This window comes from Borostomias antarcticus (genome assembly GCF_949987555.1).
Source record: "Borostomias antarcticus genome assembly, chromosome: 3".
Classification (NCBI taxonomy): Eukaryota; Metazoa; Chordata; class Actinopteri; order Stomiiformes; family Stomiidae; genus Borostomias; species Borostomias antarcticus.
The window spans coordinates 31,088,086-31,106,951 of record NC_140236.1 but is presented as its reverse complement, the minus strand read 5'-3'; the positions used below and the strand labels follow the sequence as shown (position 1 = coordinate 31,106,951).

Here is an 18,866-nt window from a genome sequence, read left to right as displayed (position 1 = left end):
TAAATTGGAAATTGGCATCCAAAAACAATATTTGACTAGCATCCACAGTATACACTATTTGAGGAGTATGGTAAATGCTGGATCCCTTTCTAATCTGAATAAGGCTACTAATGACTCAGCAGAAATACCCAGATTAGTCTCAAGCTTGAAGGTACTAATAATTCCTCCCTTGAGACTGTAAGTTATAAAGGAGTAAGGCCATTTAGAAACATTGTATTATCAATCTTTGAATCTAACCATGTTTCAATGTCTTACTGCACCCATGTGTACAGTACAACTCTCTCTCTCCCTCTCTCTCTCTCCCTCTCTCTCTCTCTCTCCCTCTGTCTCTCCCCCTGCAAGGCACTTCATTCTCAAGAACCCTGTCCTTTTATGTAAGACAGAAGGAGACAGGGCTTCACCATGCTTCAGTCCCCTTGGTCGACAACTGGATGAGTCTTCCTGTACAGGGAAAAAGCACCAATCATACTGTACACCTGAAGTCCATGTATTTGAATATGATCCTATTGGACTCACCTTAAGGCATTTTCATTGGTGAGGGTTAGCGTTATTACAATCATATATTCTTCTAAAATAAGCAGAGCATGATTAGAAATTGACAGATAACTATCAACAATACATCATCTATGCATGCCAAAAATGTATGAATGCTCAAATTACAGGTACAGTGCTTGTCAAAAAATGTACTCCCCTTGACAAAAAGTTGTAAGACGTTCCTAAATCTGTGAGAGCAGCTGTTGGGAGTTGGCATCCTGGGAGTTGGCGCTAGTGTGTGGCCTAGTGGTAAATGGACTGCACTTATATAGCGCCTTTATCCAAAGCGCTTTAAAATGGCCTCTCTTTCACCCATTCACACACACATTCACACACCAATGGCGGCAGATGCCATGCAAGGTGCTAGCCTGCTCATGGGAGCAAATTGGGGTTCAGTGTCTTGCCCAAGGAAACTTCCGACATATGGACAGGAGGAGGCGGGATTTGTACCGCCGACCCTACGATCATTGGACGACCCGCTCTGCCACTGAGCCACAGCCGTATCCCTAGTGGTCGCGGATAAGGGCACATGGGTCTTACACTGTCAGGTCCAGTACCACACACATACACACCAGTGTTGGGTAAGTTTCGGGAAAATTAGTAGCTTGTTATCGTTACTAGTTACTGCTTTCAAAAGTAATTGCGTTACTTACAAATTACTGCATATAAGCAGTAACTAATTACCAGAGAAACTAAATGTTGCGTTACCTGCTTGTTTTGCATTGGAGTGCCTCCTTGTCCTTGGTCAGCGACGCTAGCACTGGGGTCTTTACATTAGCTTTGTAGAAACATGTTGTTTTCCTAGGTTCTTGTAAAGATTATAATTACTATTCTTATATGTAGAAAGTTCTCACACCTGCACATGGACTACTCTTCTGTGCAGGCTAGTGATTGAGTAAATCACGGTGCTACCTTAAGCTCGGGTGACGTTGGAAAAGGGAATCTGTCTGCGGTTGTCGCGGTCATCCATTTCACAACACCAAAGTAGCTAGTTAAGCCCATTTAAAATTAAGTAGCTGTAACTGCCTTAATAATTTGGAAGAGTAACTCTTACAGTTTTGTAACTCCCAACACTGAACACACACACACACACACACACACCATTTAAGTCTGCAGTCCAGATATGGGGAACTTTTTTTTTTTTAAGTAAAGGCTAAATAAATGTTTGTCCAAGGTCTGTATCTTCAATTTTGGGATCAGCGGAAGCCTCCCTTTTTAATACGGAAAATTAAATCGAAAATAAAATCTGGGTGAAATAAAAATTGGAATGTGTGCATGCAGCTTTCTCTTTGTTGTCACTGCAAGCATAAATAGTTGTAACTGTGTCAGCTAATAGGATTTAACAGGCCCAAATACACAGACACACACACACACAGCCTGCATTCCAATCTTTACTGATACTGCAACATCTGCTTCGCATACAACCACTGTGAAAATCCATGAACAGCTCATTCGCTTATAAAATCCTGCCAAATGACACTTGGCAATATACACAAGCCATGGTCATCAAAAGCTGAAAACAGACACTTTAAAGAACCTTGAGCAAGTCTGTAGGCTGGACATTTTAATCATCAGCCAACATGTCATCCACTATCACTCATCCTCTCACTTCAGCAGTCGTTCTCAACCAAGGGGACCAGCACTTCATCCCAGCTAGAAGGTTGACAGCTGCTGTACCTCCACACCACTGTATCAGCCCAGTTACCGGGGGGGTCGAGGAGCATGTGAGGACTCAAAGAGGAGGCACATAACCAGAGACAGGCTGGCATCACTGGCTGCCAGACACCAGACAGTTGTTCTGTTTCCTGATCTTCAGTGACGGACAGTGATGGGGGAGAACAGGATGAATTCAGGAAATGCCCCGGAAAACATATTTGTAGCGTTTTGCCCAGGCCTGCAGAAATCACTCTATTAAAGTGCCCAGGGCTCTAGAAATCACACTATCTACAGTATTGGCCCTCAAAACCCATCTGTTCACCAAAGCCTTTGGCCTATAGTTAGGTAGTTAGTTAGTCTGTTTGTTAGTTAACTAGTAAGTCAGTTAGTTAGTTTAGTTAGCTAGTTAAAATGTCTCCCTAGCCATTCCATCTCTCTCCTTCCATTCACATTCTATCTCTCTTTCTCTCTCTCTTTTTCCCTCTCTCTCTCATTCTCTCTCTATCCTTCTGTATGGACAGCGTGACCAAGGTTGTCAAGGCTCCATCTTTCATTCAACACAAGAAGGGGGGAGGAGCCAGGGGACTTGACCTCTTCTGCTGCACCCTACCTTCACCCCCCCCCCCCCCCCAAGATACCCACGCCCCCTGTCAAGATGAATATTAATCAAATGGGCAACAACTCATCCTGATATAGTCCTCTCTATCCATCTTTCTCTCACTCTCTCTAACACACGCAAACACACACACACACACACACACACACAGATGGGGGCTGAGGGGAGTGTTCAGGGGGAAGCTGTGGTTGGGACAATGCTCTGCTTACTGGGGTTTAGAGCCTCCTCCCATTGGTCCTCTCAGCTGATACCCTTGAACTCTGAATATGGCCCCTCTGCACAGGTATGCACAGTACCGCGCCTGTCTGCCCTCGCTCCTGTTCCCTGCCCAGCCCTAAATAGCAGCAAAAGAAATCATTAGCGGCTCTGGTATTTATAGAGGTGCACTTCAGCTCCTCTCTCCCACCAGCCTCGCCAGGCTGGACGCAACACAGGAACACCATTATCTGGAAGTACTGTAGCAGTGATTGTGGTTGGACAGTAGAGGAACAGAGCACTAGGACAACTTAATTAATTCTCATAGGGGCGCCGCGAAATTGAAAAAGAATCCTTTCAAGGTTTCCCCCTCAAACCCTGTATTTTTCATTTCTGAAACGACCATCTCTGAGCTGTGGAATGTCCTTTAAATAGTCTCACTACGGGGAACAGATTGAGCCTTCTTTCATGCTCGCTCAATTCAGCTGGAAGGTACAATTTATCCCATACTCCATTTGCGATAGAGTTCCATACAAAGCCTCATTTGACACACATGCTTGGTGAACAGGCAATATGAACTGATGTAATCCCACCCTCTTCCCTCAGTGAGATATTTTGCAGTTCCTTTGTTGTTGTTTATTTACCAAGATCATCTGGCCTTTGGAGAGAGACATTTGCAAACTGAGGCTTGAACAAAACGGGTCAAAGGAGTGAAGAGAAGAGAGTCTGTGAAGACTGTGATACATACAAAAGATGAAAATATTTTATTCAAGGCATTCAAATGAATATCTGAGCAATGTAACATGAGCTCTACAGCTGATGGAGGGAAATATGGGTCAGACTATGGACCCAAGTAGAGGACTGTCAGCTCGGAGGGCTCTTTTGGACAGGACATGTACATTTACCAACATGACATACTACACTACTTACTTGATTTATACTTGCACACCTTAGGCATGTTTGCACAGTCTGGTCATGGAATTTATCTACTGTTGTACACTTGTTTATCCTTTGCTGCACTCTTGTATATTTGAATTTCTTGTATATTGTGTATCTATTGTAAATTTGTATTTAGTCTCCAATGCGCTTCTCAGTTATTTTATACTGCTGCGGCAACAGTGCAATTTCCCCCTGGGGATCAATAAAATACCTACTGTACAGCAGCCCAGCTACTGTACCTGCCAACTGCAAAATAAAGAGGCTTCATTGTTCCTCTCCATTCCCTCTCTATTCTTTTATCCTGTCTCAACAAAATCCCCATTTCTCCCTGTATCCGACACCGCAGGAAAACAGCTCTCCTCAGCACTAACCTATATTCTGGGGGAAATTAGTCTCCAACGACGACAAGACACTTGTTCCCCTTACTCCTCCGGCGAGGAACTAGCTTCTGGGGCAAATTAATTATCTGTCTGAGGATGACTTTTATGAATGGGGGAATGAGAGATGGATGGGCTAGCGTTCTAACCCCCCTCTCCACCAGGGAGAGAGATGGATGGGCTAGCGTTCTAACCCCCCTCTCCCCCAGGGAGAGAGATACGGGGGTCTGCCCTACTTCCTGGGGAATGAGATGTGTTTTGAGGCTCAGGGGACCGAGGGGACTCTACACAGGCCAAACAAACCAGCATATAACGTCACTATGCACTAGCTTATGTATACGTTACGTACTGTAACTACTGTATGCAGGGGTTTATGACTGCTGGTGGTGAGAAGAACCATCTATAGTGGTGTTGTGTCGAATCCTGAGGCGAGAAAATAAGTTAATGTATTCATTGTGAAATGCAATATTGAAGAACACAGTAGCATATCAAGTTCAATAAACTCAATGTGGTGGTTACAGAGGCTGTTATTTTGAAAGACTCAATTGACCAGCATTGCGCAAAACTGAGCTATCGCGAGGAGGCGAACGGAGTCGGAATTCAGCAGCGGTAGCCATTATTATCTCTCGAGCGAACATTTGTCACTCAAAGCATTTGTGAGACCCTGTATATAGCTATATTTGCTATTTAAAAAAACACTGACAATGCCAAAATACTGTGCAATTTGTGGAATCAAGGATTTACCTGCACCGGCGGGAGTGAGTTTCCATCGGTTGCAGGAACACTGCAAAAAGTCATCTTTTGTGTGAGTGTGTGCGATCGCATATTTTTTGATTTGTTGAACTAACTTCATAGGGTAGCTAATGGGTTAGCATGGTGCAATCAAGTCCCCATCCACCTAGATGCTTTTGTTGTTGTTGTTGTTGTAGTCCTTATTTGGCGTCCGGGGATTTGTCGACACGTTTCGACGCGGCAAATCCCCGGAAGTGCAAACTTCGTGAACATGTTTTGTTTACATGGAGCAACTAGAGTCAAGGAAACCACAATTTTCTTTATTGTTTTGTGGGTGTCTAGTTGTTGAGCCTAATGTTGTTCTAGGGTGGAATTTTCCTTTAAACTGTAGGCTACATCAGTTCTGACTGCATTAAAATCATTACACACTGGATGGAACATAAGGTCATACTGTAGCTTAAAGCTTGCAGTCTATAACCCCTAGGCTGTTTGACTGGTCATGTATGGGACTGAGATACCGGTACTCACATAATACTGATAACTTCTTGATCTGGACTGCATGTTCTCTGGGATGCTCTTTTCTGCTTAATTATCTGCCAGGCAACCATGCAAAAAGCCCTTGCGTAGCTACTGTATCAGCATGCTTGTTTGTGTGGTGCACTCCACATTTTCAAAATCAATAATCTCAATTGGACAATAAATACAGTTATTGTATGGAAATATATTGTATTTGTGCCCTGAAGAATTAAGCCTGAAACTAAATAGCTGTCTCCTGGGTCCTGATACCAACTCAGATTCCAAAGTCCAGGACAAGGACAAAACAAACAGTACCCTAAAATGCTTCAGCAATTTGTCAAACTAATACCCTGTGTCACTTTCGTCATTCTCAACATCCGGGACAATGGTTTCTCTGGTCAGGGAATGTAATAAAATGTTCTATCACAGTGGTCATGAATAATGATTCCGTTTCAATCTCAAGCATCTGGAGTGCTGCAAAATTATACCCCTGGACAGAGTTGTGAACTTTACTGATGGGAGCGTTGATTCAAGTACACTTATGAGACTGTCTGTCTTGCTGCAATGTACCCGTCAAACAAACAGAGGAATAGCAGCAGAATGCTGTAGCGTGTTGGTTTACCAATGACCATCTCTATCCCATATGACTGATCATTGATTTCTGCTCAATAAGAGGTAGGCAGGTCCATCAAGCTTGTGCAAAGACTTCCCCTCCACACCCATTACGCTAATGTAATCTTTGGAGAGGTGTGCAGCGTACAAAACAAAGGCAAAGGAACCTTTTCCCTTCAAGAAGCAAGAGTAACTGACAAACACATGGATGGCTCTCACTCCGCAAGAATGCCAAACTCCTCAACCGACTAATATGATATGATATGGTCAGCAGCACCCTATACATTTCCAAGCTCCGCATTTACACATTATTACAACTTAAAACACTTGTCACGGACCTGAACAAGCAACCTGGCTAATAGCAGCTCAAAAGTATGAAGAGGCAGGTCTGGATACTACTGGCAGGTGAAGAAGTCCCCTGGCGGTGCCGGAGTCTGGCAGACAGCCTGCGTCTGGGTGTACAAGTGCCCTTTTCAGGGACAGACATGTGATGCCTTTCTTTCTCTGTCACACAGAGACTCCATGAGGGGAGCACCAGCGCTGCTTCCTGTACCGTAGAACTCCACACACACACACACACACACGTGCGTGCATACATACAGGAAAACATAAATACACACACGGATGCACACAAACATACATGCACACACATACACAATATTGTCCCTTTTTCTCCTTTCCTCACAACATTCACATCTGCGGAACCCAGGAGTCTGTCTTTCTCTGGGAGGAAGATAACAGTTGAGTGACCCAAAATGTACAGTAGGCTACATGGTACAGTATCCATGCCAGCACACAATTCCTTTTCTCCTCAAATCTGCATGGTGCTGATGAATGCTAAAAGAATCCTCCTTATTCTTGCTCAAGTTGACTTTCCAGCACACGAGTGAGCTACGCCAATCCCTCTAAAGGGCTTACCTGCCAGACAGGGGTTAGGGAGACATCAGCTACCCAGGAGAGCAGCACTGGCGGTGGGCTTTTGTTCCAGCCTGAAACCACCTGATTGAACTAATTATCCTACCTCCTGAAATAGGCAAAGCAATTAAATCGCTTAATCAAGACCACAATTTGTTAAATGAAGAGGGTTCAGCGTCTGTCTGGAGAATGTATCCAGCCTGCCACAAGAAAACTTAGCTTAGGGCTGACCACGTCAGTTTAACAAATGACAGGAACACTTTACTTGAGGAACCAGAAGTATAATGCACAATGCTATGTAATACGTTCTTGGCATATTGGTCCATGAAATCACCCATTTCCAATACATCTGTGGTCTTATTCTCATGGTGGTTGCATCACATAGTTGGGATAAAGTAATTGAACTTTACAGGTGCATCTCAGAAAATGAGAATATTGTGGAAAGTTAATTATTTTCCTAATTTAATTCAAAAAGTTAAACTTTCATATATTATAGATTCATTACACATGTAGTGAACTATTTCAAGGCTGATTGCCTCCATGCCACACACCATGTTGATGCAGTAATTTGTGCAAAAGGAGCACCCACCAAGTATTGAGTGTATAAATGAATATACAGTATAAATGAACATAATGAACATAATGTACAATCATAAAGATTAAAACAAAGAGGCTTGAAATATATCGCTTTTTGTAATGGATCATACATGAAAGTTTCACTGTTTGAATTAAATGACAAAAAATAATGGACTTTTTCACAATATTCAAATTTTCTGAAATGTACCTGTATTAATGACCAAAAAGAGAAAGAATGTCAATCCTCTTTCGTTTCACTGTGCGAATCTGCTGGGAGAGAGGAATGCTGGTTGCTCGGGGGATGGGAGGAGGACCATTGTGAGGAGAGAAAAAATCTTTCATGACATTTTTTCTCTTTTTATCACAGCTACTTTTTTGCCATTGTGAAGAGTGCCATTGTGAGGAGGACCATTGGGCAGAGTAAGATTGTGAGGAGGACCATTGTGAGGAGAAACATTCAAACATGACATTCTTTCTCTTTTCGTCGGTGCTACTTTTTTGCCAGTGCTTGATTATGGTGATGTATTGTACATGAATGCCTGTTCTACTTCTTTACTCATGCTGGATGCTACTTATCATGGTGCCATAAGGTTCTTTACTGGCTGTAGATCACTTACTCACCATTGTACGTTATATGAGAAGATAGGTTGGCTGTCCTTGTCTGCTAGTACAGTAGGCTTTTCCATTGATACACCTTCATCTATTATTTATTTATTTATTTATTAATTAATTGGTCTGTTACCTTTATATCTCTGTACATATCTGACCCCCATATCGTCCCCATCTTATAGCTTGAGTTCTCAGGACTACCTACAGTAACTGCCTCAGTCCCCAGAACACAAACTGAGTTTGGGAAGAGGGCTTTCATATTCTCTGCTCCCTCAACCTGATATGGACTTCAAAAATCTCTGAAGACTCTTGTAACACTGCATACGTTTAAAGCTCAACTCACAGACTTTTTAATGACTGATTTGGGAGTATGCAAATGCTTTACTACATAATGTTTATTGGTCATTGTACACCATGTAGTAATGCATGTGTGCATGTGTATAATGCTAATTTAACTTGACCTTCCTTCTACAGCATCCCCTTTAACCCCCCCCCCCCCCCACACACACACACACACACACACACACACACACACACTTTGGCTACTGCATGCTCTATTTTATCTCTCTCCCTTCTTTTGTCTGTGTTCTCTGTCTTCTGGCCAACTGTGTTCTATATTGGTCTGTCTTTGTTTTAGTTTCTTGTTGTTTTTTATGCTGCCATTTTGGTCAGGTGTTGCTCGAAAAAGTTATTTGATCTCAAGCTTCTTTACCTGGTTAAATAAAGGTTAAATAAATAAATAAATAAAAAAGACTAAATGGGTTCCAAAAATCCCATTTCCAGGGACCATATCCTTTGACTACAGAGGGTTCTGTCAGGTTTACTGTGGGTTTGAAAGGAACCAGTCCAAATGAACCATGTTTCCCCCTGCGTGACCTCCCACTGATTAGTCACTGGGGAAATGGTAAATGGACTGCACTTATATAGCGCTTTTCCACCTTAACGGCACTCAAAGCGCTTTACAGTGGCCTCTCATTCACCCATTCACACACACATTCACACACCAATGGCGGTAGCTGCCATGCAAGGTGCTAACCTGCTCATTGGGAGCAATTTGGGGTCAGTTGTCTTGCTCAAGGACACTTCGACATGTGGACAGTTGGAGCTGGGATTCGAACCACTGACCCTTCGATCATTGAACGACCCACTCTACCAACTGAGCTACAGCCGCCCCGGGTAGGGGAGAGCAGGATGTCCCTGTCTCGGGCCTGGAGGCCTGAATATCTTTATCAGGTGTAAAGTGTGAAGACCAACATTCCTGTGTCAGTCCCACAGTATGGTCTGTATAATATTCATCATGTCCATAATCTGCTATAGTTTTAAAGGGCGAAATAGGAAATCCAATGACGTACTCATGGCGAGGAAGAGAGTGCATTTGGAGAAAGCTACTGCCTGGGGGAAACTCTTCCTAACCAGAGAGGGCAGTAGACAGACCAAATTACAAGGGAATATACTGGCAAGATTAAATGTAAACAAAACAACGACTACAACAACAGGGGAGGTGTACAGAAATCTTAACGCCGGGTTGAGACTGGACGTGATTGCTCCGCGAAAGCGCAATGAAGCGCTGCAAAGCACCGAAAAAGTCCTTTCAGCGCCTGTGTTAACCAATGAGAATCGGCGTCTGGTCAATTTTTTTCACGAACCACAAGTGAAAGTGTCTGAATAAGAGTGCAGAGGAGGTGCTCTCGCATCCATTCTGAACATGGCGTAACCTGACACACCAGATGGTTTGTTTGCTCACGAGGCTAGAGAAACTCAAAATTGGTTTTATGTTTTTGAATGAAATGTGATTTGTTTTTAAAGAACAAACATCTAAAAATAATAATGAGAGATGTGTGTTAAATTTGAGGACATTGCAGGCTTGAAATTAAATAAATGTAGCCTCCCCACCTTTCTAGTTAGGCATGCCATACTGAGATTCACATGGACAGGATTTAGCAATAGCCAACAACCGTAATGTGTCATTTTCAAAGAAGTGCTGGTTAATGATCCTGCAAAACATTGCTGATATCTAGAAACTAAGCACAACGAGCTAGCATCAAAACTACCTGCTTTTTTCAAAAGGAAACTCAGGTCGTTATGACGACAAAAGCCGGTAATTCAAGCCAGGTAAGCCTCACGACTGAGGCTTCATATCGTATGTCGCATTACGCATTGCAAAAGCAGGTAAGCCGCACAATATTGGAGAAACCAGTGCTGCCAGCTGCCAAGGAAATGTGCTCCATAATGATGGAAGAGATTAGCAGCAGTAGCTGCTAGACCATAATCAGACAATACTGTGGTTTGCCACATTTCAGACATGGCATTGAATAGTATTGTCACCATTCTGTGTGTGTGTGTGTGTGTGTGTGTGTGTGTGTGTGTGTGTGTGTGTGTGTGTGTGCGTGTGTCCTACAAAAAAATATTAAATATCACTTCCATATGCCTAAAGCCTGTCTAATATTTTAAAAAGAAATGCAATACATATACAGTAAATACAGTAAAATCACATATATGCCCCCATAATGCCAAGATGGGGTAAGCTGTGAGGCTTTAGAAGGGATCCATATGGTGTCAGGGCATCAGATTTAAAGCTGTTGTCTTCATGGATGGATCTCCTCCCACCCCGGACATCCTCTGTTTGACTTGCTGCCCTCTGGTAGACGGTTGTCTTGATCAAATCACAAACAAATAGACTTACTGTACAGTATAAACAGCTTCTACCCTACAGCCAATATGCTGTACACTGACAGTAACTGCTATAGTAGAACTGTTTACACTCTGCACTGAACACTGTTTACATCTGGCACTGAACTTTATATGTATTATACTGTTTGTCATGTGTTAGTACTGTACTGTATGTGTATAAAGATGTTTGTGTAAAAGCACTTTAAGTATTGCCATTCAATTTAATTGTACTCGTGTGCAGTGACAAAGTAAACTTGAAAAACTTTTAAAATCAGTCTATGCTTCTGCATTTCATATAATAATATTGTGCAAACAGTTCACTGTGTTGCTAGAATTAATACAAAAATTATAATACTTCACAGCAACATCAAGCTAACTTTGTCACTACATGATTGTGCTTCTCTGAAAAAGCATTCCATTGAATTGCTTTTGAACTTGTCGTCAACCTTATCTCAAATCTCGATCAATTCGCATTCAAAATAAATACTGTAGAAATGGTATTTAACAAGAAAAGCAAGACACAAAGAGAAAGCTACTGCGTCACATGTTCTCCGTTGATAAAACGCCCCTGCGGGACACGGCTGATATGCTTCACCAGATGTAGAAAGGAGATAGCATGGAGTATGAACGCAGCCTTGCTGATCTGCCTATTAGGACAAACACAAAGGATTAGATGGGGGGTGCAATCAGATACACGGTATCACACCAGATCTGGTCATGCCAGCCTTTCAGATTACCAACCGTAGCTACACTTGCCAACCAGAAGGACAGGAGGTAGCTAACCAACAAACGATATCCTGCCAACATGCAAAATATTCAAATATTGACTGCCCTATCACCACAATCCACAACCTTAAAGCTCAATGAGATAACTTTTTTATAGTTCAATATTCACCTTTACTTGCTATTAGTTTATGAATTTGCCTTAGCAAGACCCCAAAAATAGTTTTCATGACATGAGACTGCATGAGACCCTGTGAATTTATTTTATTTACACTGGTGAGAAATCATGTGGTGGAAGCGGAAGTGACATATTTTGCGTGTCACAATATCAGGAAGACAACAAACACTTCGCCCCGTGAATGTATCTACATGCACATAAAAGAAAAAAGACTGGTATTTACCTGCATTGAAGCCATCCTTCCAGAAAGTCCAGTGAAGTAACTACAATCTTCCAATCCAGTCTGCTCCACGCACGTTTGTTATCATATTTTTTTCCCCATCAGTACGATTTTATCACGACCAGAAGGGCCGCCAAAGTGCAGAGATATCTCATGTAGCTTTAATACAAACATTTATGTGTATGGAAATGCGCTCAATAGCAGCATGGTTTGTATGTACACAACTGTACACAGGTGAGGGAGGGAGCAAAATGAAAACTAATGAGAAAATGAAAATGGGGAGAGGAGGAGGAGAGAGGAATGGGGGTGGGGGGGTGGGGGTCAGTAACTGATCCTCTGACCAACTGCATCCTCACTACAGTATACTTCATAATAAGCCAAAGCAGTTGCCCCACTTGATGCGTCCAGTCCAGGACATTGACTTTCATTCATATACTGTAAACGTCTGGGCTGGGAAGATACGACAGGCTCCAGTCCCATGGCGCTGCACTGCTCGTCACTGTATCTCAAGAGAACCATTCTCAGCCACGGAGCGCAGAGAGCAAAAAAACACACATGACCTATAATTCACCATGAATAATGTCTCAAGCAAAATAAAAAGGGGAAAAAAGCATGAAGCTTCTAGCAAGATTAATTGGTTGAGAAAGTAGCCTAGTGAACGGTTCAGTGCATGTCTGCAGTAGGTCCATTCATATTTCTTGGGTTTGGCATTCACATTGTCATTCCCTGTAATTTTGTTCACAACATCCAAATCATGTTCACAACATCCTCGTCGTCCACCACTGACAGTACCCTCATTCCTACAGTATCCTGCCCTGAAGACTATCTGACCAAAAACAACAGATGAGCTACAGAGAAGAAACAGTTGGCTTTCAGTTGTCCCCAACCCCCCCCCCCCCAACTCTAACAGAGAAGCAAACCACATGTATTGAAACATGCTTCAAGGAGAAACGAGTCGTCACTGTCGAGATTTAAGCAACGCAGGAGAGTGGAGCGACCCGGAGAGTCGTCATGGACAGATAACACATCCGGTTTGCAACGGCTGAACCTGCGCTGCTAAATTACCTCCCATAAATGACACTGGGAAATGTAGCATCATAAAGCACATTCTATATTATGATCTGAGAGCAGTCCACGGCGGAAATGTGCATACATGAATATAATGGGATAAGTACCAGATAGCCAGGATTGTTGAGTTACCTGTTTAGAATGACAATATGATGGCCATTTGTAACATGCAAAATTCCACTATGAAGAAAATGCTGATCTGCTTTGAAGTATTGTACTGTATCTCCCCCACCTCACTCACACAGGCACACACACACACACACACACACACACGCAATGGCACACACCTGCACACACAAACGTACACACCCACACACACACGCACACACTGTGAAACTACAATGCACAGTTAGACTGTTTAGTACTACTATTCTAATTCTTTTCCAAATTGGCTTTGTCTCAAACCAATAGTATTTATCTTGCAGTCGTACCCTGGCAGACACAGAATGTGTCAGAATCCCAAATCAGATGTGACCAAAATTAGATCCTTATTGACATACAGTAGGCTGCTGCAACCAGTGTTGACAGAGTTCCATTCATATGATATGACGAGATGAGATGACTCCCCTTACCCCCAAAAGCCCCAGCCTTATGAAATGGGCCATAATTTAAAGTATTAATTTAAAATGTTTGCTGTAACTACAGTATATAAAGTTTGCCCAAGTCACCAAAGAAGCAAACAAACAGTATCTCTACACAGGTAGAGTAGGAGGCACGAGCCACGTAATAGCAAATAAACCCTTCTCTCGCTTTCTTATTAAACACTGCTGCTTGAATAATATAACATTAAATATTTAATACTCTCAATACTGGAGCTCACGGATCATCTTTTTTTTTTATGTTTATTCGGAGCACATGACATTTCGACAGCACAGTGTCTTCTTCAGAGTGTTCAAAACATCAGTGAGTAATCTGTGAACTGAATGAAGGTTTTTTGATTTGTGAGGTGTAGTACTCTTGTATTAATTCTGATGGCTTATTCCAAAATTGATTTTTTTTTTAAAATCCTCATCAATCTACAAACAACACCCCATAATGACAAAGTGAAAAAAGGTTTTTTTTGCAAAAATATAAAAATAAATTACTAATGAAATATCTTGTGTACATAAGTCCCTTTACTCATTACTTTGTTGAGGCACCTTTGGCAGTGATTAGATTAGTGAAAGGCACACGCCTATCTACTGTACTGTATGTAAAGTAGTAATAACCCACAGTTGACGGTGCATGTGAGAGACGAAACCAAGTCATGAAGTCCAGGAAATTGTCCGTAGACCTCCGAGACATCTGGGAAAGGGTACAAAAAAATGCTGCAGCATTCATGATCCCGAAGAACACAGTGGCCTTCATCATTCTTAAATGGTAGAAGTTTAGAGGACCCTTCCTAGAGCTGGCTGCCTGACCAAACTGAGGAATAAGGGGAGAAGGGCCTTGGTCAGGGAGGTGACCAAGAACCCGAACTCCAGCATTCCTCCAGCATTGGAGAAGGGAGAACCTTCTAGAAGAACAACCATCTCTGCAGCACTCCACTAATGACGGAAGCCTCTCTTCAGTAAAAGGAACATGTCAGCCTGCTTGGAGTTTGCCAAAAGGCACATAAAGGAATCTCAAGCCATGAGAAACAAGATTCTTTGGTCTGATGAAACCAAGATTGAACTCTTTGCCTTGAATGACAAGCGTCACGTCTGCTGGAAACCAGGCACCACTCATCACCTGGCCAATACCATCCCTACGGTGAAGCATGGTGGTGACAGCATTATGCTGTGGGGATGTTTTTTAGCAGCAGGAACTGGGAGACTAGTCAGGAATCAGGATCAAGGGAAAGATGAACGGTAGAGCTGCACCTAATTACTATTTTTCTAATGATTAACATAGCGATAATTTTTTCAATTAGTCAATTAATCTAATAACTAATTTAACTAGGGATGCACCGATTGCAAAATTCTGGGCCGATGCCGATGTTTAAAATAACAATCCGGCCGATGGCCGATGGCCGATGTTTATTTTATTTTATTTTAATTCCCCCTTTTGTGCCAGGGAAACAAAGAAATTAAGTGTTTGGTTCCAAAACGCCGATTTTGATTTCACTTTAATTTGAAAGCAAACTACATGTGCGTTTGCGGCGTTACGTCACGGATCTCCTCAGAATCTGCAGCTGGGTAGGCTACGTTTTGCAACAAAAAAAGCCGTAATTGTTGCGACATAACATCGGCCACTACCATCGGTGAATGTTATTTTATTTGCCGATGGGCCGATGGCAGTCAACAAGGCCAACATCGGCCGATGCCGATATCCGGCCGATGCATCGGTGCATCCCTAAATTTAACAATTATTTTATTTTATCTTTTTTTTTTTATGGCTCGATTAACAGAGCACTTAATTTACACCAAATAAATATAAAAAATTGTCATTAATGTTTCAATATTTTATTCAAACATCTCTTATCGCCTCTGACTGCGGGCATTCATACCGGGTGACAGCGAGAAATCTACTAGAAAGTCCAAAACAGCGCAGTTCTCCACATGTAGCCTATTTGAAGCGCTTTTGCTAAATGTTTGAAAGATTGCTTGTGTTTCCTCCGTTACTTGCAAAATACTGTTTGCACTTAGCAACGAGCAACCAAACCAAACGTTTGAGCATTTCCATTCCCTCCACTCAGAGCATGTGGGCACGTTTTGCAAGTCGACATATTTACGTAGTAGATGACGTCGACGACGTCGACTTCATCGATGCGTCGCCCCAGCCCTAATGAATGAAGCAAAGTACCACAAGATCATTGATGAAAACCTGCTCCACAGCGCTCAGGACCTCAGACTGGGGTGAAGGTTTACCTTCCAACAGGACAATGACCCTAAGCACACAGCCAAGACAATGAAGGACTGGCATTGGGACAAGTCTGTGAATGTTCTTGAGTGGCCCAGTCAGAGCCCAGACTTGGACCCGACTGAACATCTCTGGAGAGACCTGAAAATAACTGTGCAGCGCCGCTCCCCATCTAACCCGACAGAGCTTGAGAGGATCTGCAGAGAAGAATGGGAGAAATACCCCAAATACAGGTGTTCCAAGCTTGTAGCGTCATACCCAAGAAGACTTGAGGCTGTAATGACCCTCAACAAAGTAATGAGTAAGGGTGTGAATACCTACAGTATGGACGTGATATTTCAGTTTTTGTTTTTAATACATTTGCAAAAATTTCAAAAAAGCATTTCCCTCACTATGGGGTATTGTGTGTAGATTGATGAGAAAAAATGCATTTAATCCATTCTGGAATAAAGTCTGTAAAATAACAAAAGGTGGAAAAAGTGAAGGGGTGTGAGTGCTTTCCGGATGCACTGTAAGAAGTCAATTATGAGTGATTAAAAGTTAATATGGAAAGAACCTCAAGCGATTTTAACTTTCTGTAGGACAAAAAAAATACGTAATGAAAACGACAATGTCAAAAAAACACTAAACAAACATTAAAAACAGGCTATGCAATAAGATAAATGTGTCCACAAATCAGGTTGTTTCCTATCAGGAGTACGTCCTTGAAACACAGTCTATGCCTCCTGCTGTACATTTAGTGTTACTGCTGCCAAAGTGGATTCTACAGGGTCTAAGAACAAGCACCAAAAGAGCTACTAAGCACCTCAAGCTCGGGATAGAGGAACTCAGGATTTAGAAAACAGACGGGCTCCAGAGTAGAATAGACTATAGTTTTACTAAGACACTATGCATAGCTCTTTATGTACAAAAAAAATTTACTTGGCGATGGAAAAAATGAATTGTGGTGAGTGCCCCCGGTGGTGGGCTCTGGTAGCATACATGTATGATGCATGAATAAAAATAAAATTTCATCTCGATTTCATCGGGTGGGGGACAATAATTGCCATGCTTGTTAGATGTGTGTGCAACATCCAATTAAGGATTTACATGGATTCACTGGCTACATATAATTTCCCTCTGAATAGAACCCTCTGGCTTTACTGAGTCTGACTACTGTAAGCATCTGTAACCAGGCCAGGTCCAGGCTTGTTTCTGTTCAGGACTGATAGTACGGAAGCTAGTCATGCCACTGAAATAGCTTTGAATTGAAATGACATGAAATAATGTCTGATAAATTAAGATAGGTCTTGTCGCATGGACACATCAGTTCCAATGCTTCCAATGCTAATTCAGCACAATAAGAGTGGGATAGCCAGTTAACTCATGAGCTCACAACAACTAGAAGCAGCTTCCATAACATTAATGGTAGCGGTCTGTGGCTAAAGCAGTTACACTGATGATAACATAAAGTCATCCCCACTGGGTCTTGAACCCTGGTCTCCCCCGGGTGGGAATCCAATGCTCTCACCATTACTCTATTTGTGCAGTGGAGATCGGCAGATTGGTTTTGCGTCCCGGGGGCGCGAGTTTTAAAAGGTAATAAATGTCAATGTAGCCTATTATTTTTCTGAGTAGACTGTTTTGACGTAGGCTACATGTTACTTTTAGTCAATCTGATTGGAGAATTAGCACCAGACATGTTTGTAAAGGTCCAAATATCGCGATGTAGGCCTATTGCTTTAAGCCATGGCTCAGATAGTGTTAGGCTAAAGAAGCAGTTATGTTAATTTGCGCAAATCCTCAAAACACTACCACTCTCCTCTTTTTTATCATTCCTAAATGTATTGTACTTCAAATAGACATATGTTCTACTGTCTAGTCTAGCCTACCATCGATTCCCTAGGCTATAGACTACAAGGAAAGTGGTCATAGCCTATCACGGCGCCCGCGTCTCCATTCCTCAAACGGGACTTAATATACTAATATACTAGAATGTGTAAACTGTCTTTAGCTAGAACTTACAGTCCCATTTAGCTGTTCCCATACATATTAATCGAATGTAGGCTAATTAAAAATATTAAAAAGAGTGGCAAGGAGGAGGACTTACCTGCAAATGCCCCTGGTACATATTGAGCTTAGTCAATTTCTGATGTTTTCCGACAACTGATTTTAGGCTACTTCAGAGCTTGCAGACAGGCTTCAAAAGATTAGACATCGAAAGTGCTCAATTATGTAGGTTACAAACAGTTCTAGAACAAGAGACACAATGTTTCAGCTGGATCTGAAGTGTCCGTTTAGTTGGAGCTGGAACGATTTGTCCGTGAAAGGATCTCACAGCCATACGGGAGAACGGCTCAGGTGTTGAACACGAGTTCTTGCCATGTATTTGGTTGCCGGTGTTTCAGATGAGGATGTGCTGGGCTGATGAAGATGGACCTCATTCAACGCGTCGAGGCGCGCGGAAACCTTAACAGCGCTGACGACTCACGAGCGTCTACTTCAAAGTCCCTTTGGTTCTGAGAAACAAATTAAGACATTGCAGGAAAAGCTCCCATCATTGTACCGCTCTCCCCCATACTCGGTTGTAGCTTTGTAACAGTTTTGACGCTTCTTCCTCTTATAGAGCAGCGCACTCTCCTGCACTCCCCCAACCCAATCCTCCTGCGCGCGCGCCGCCTCCTGGACTCATGTGCTTATAAAGGAGGCACAAGTAACCTACTTAAGACGAGAAACAATCTGGAGCTGGTTTCATGCAGAGTCATCAGTATTACTTGTGAGTTTTAGAACATTCTTGCGTAATGTGCAGTTCATTGAAGTCTAAAAATGATGAATGGTTACTTTCATTTGTGGACAGCTGCGAGGATCTCCCTGATGAGTCAAGGAAACTTTCCAACATTCAAACATTGCTATTGCATGCATGTGCTAAAA

The 18,866-nt window shown here is 42.4% G+C and overlaps 1 protein-coding gene across 1 annotated transcript in view; it reads right to left on the bottom strand.

Annotated features, from left to right (window-relative positions):
- The window catches only part of pex5la (peroxisomal biogenesis factor 5-like a), a gene marked incomplete at both ends in the record, with an annotated part of 111,254 nt that extends 93,188 nt beyond the window's left edge, over positions 1-18,066 (bottom strand). The window contains one exon of the mRNA XM_084436279.1: positions 18,046-18,066. Within this exon, the coding sequence (XP_084292405.1) occupies positions 18,046-18,066 (21 nt within the window). The remainder of the gene's footprint in view (positions 1-18,045) is intronic.
- Positions 18,067-18,866: the final 800 nt, after the last annotated feature.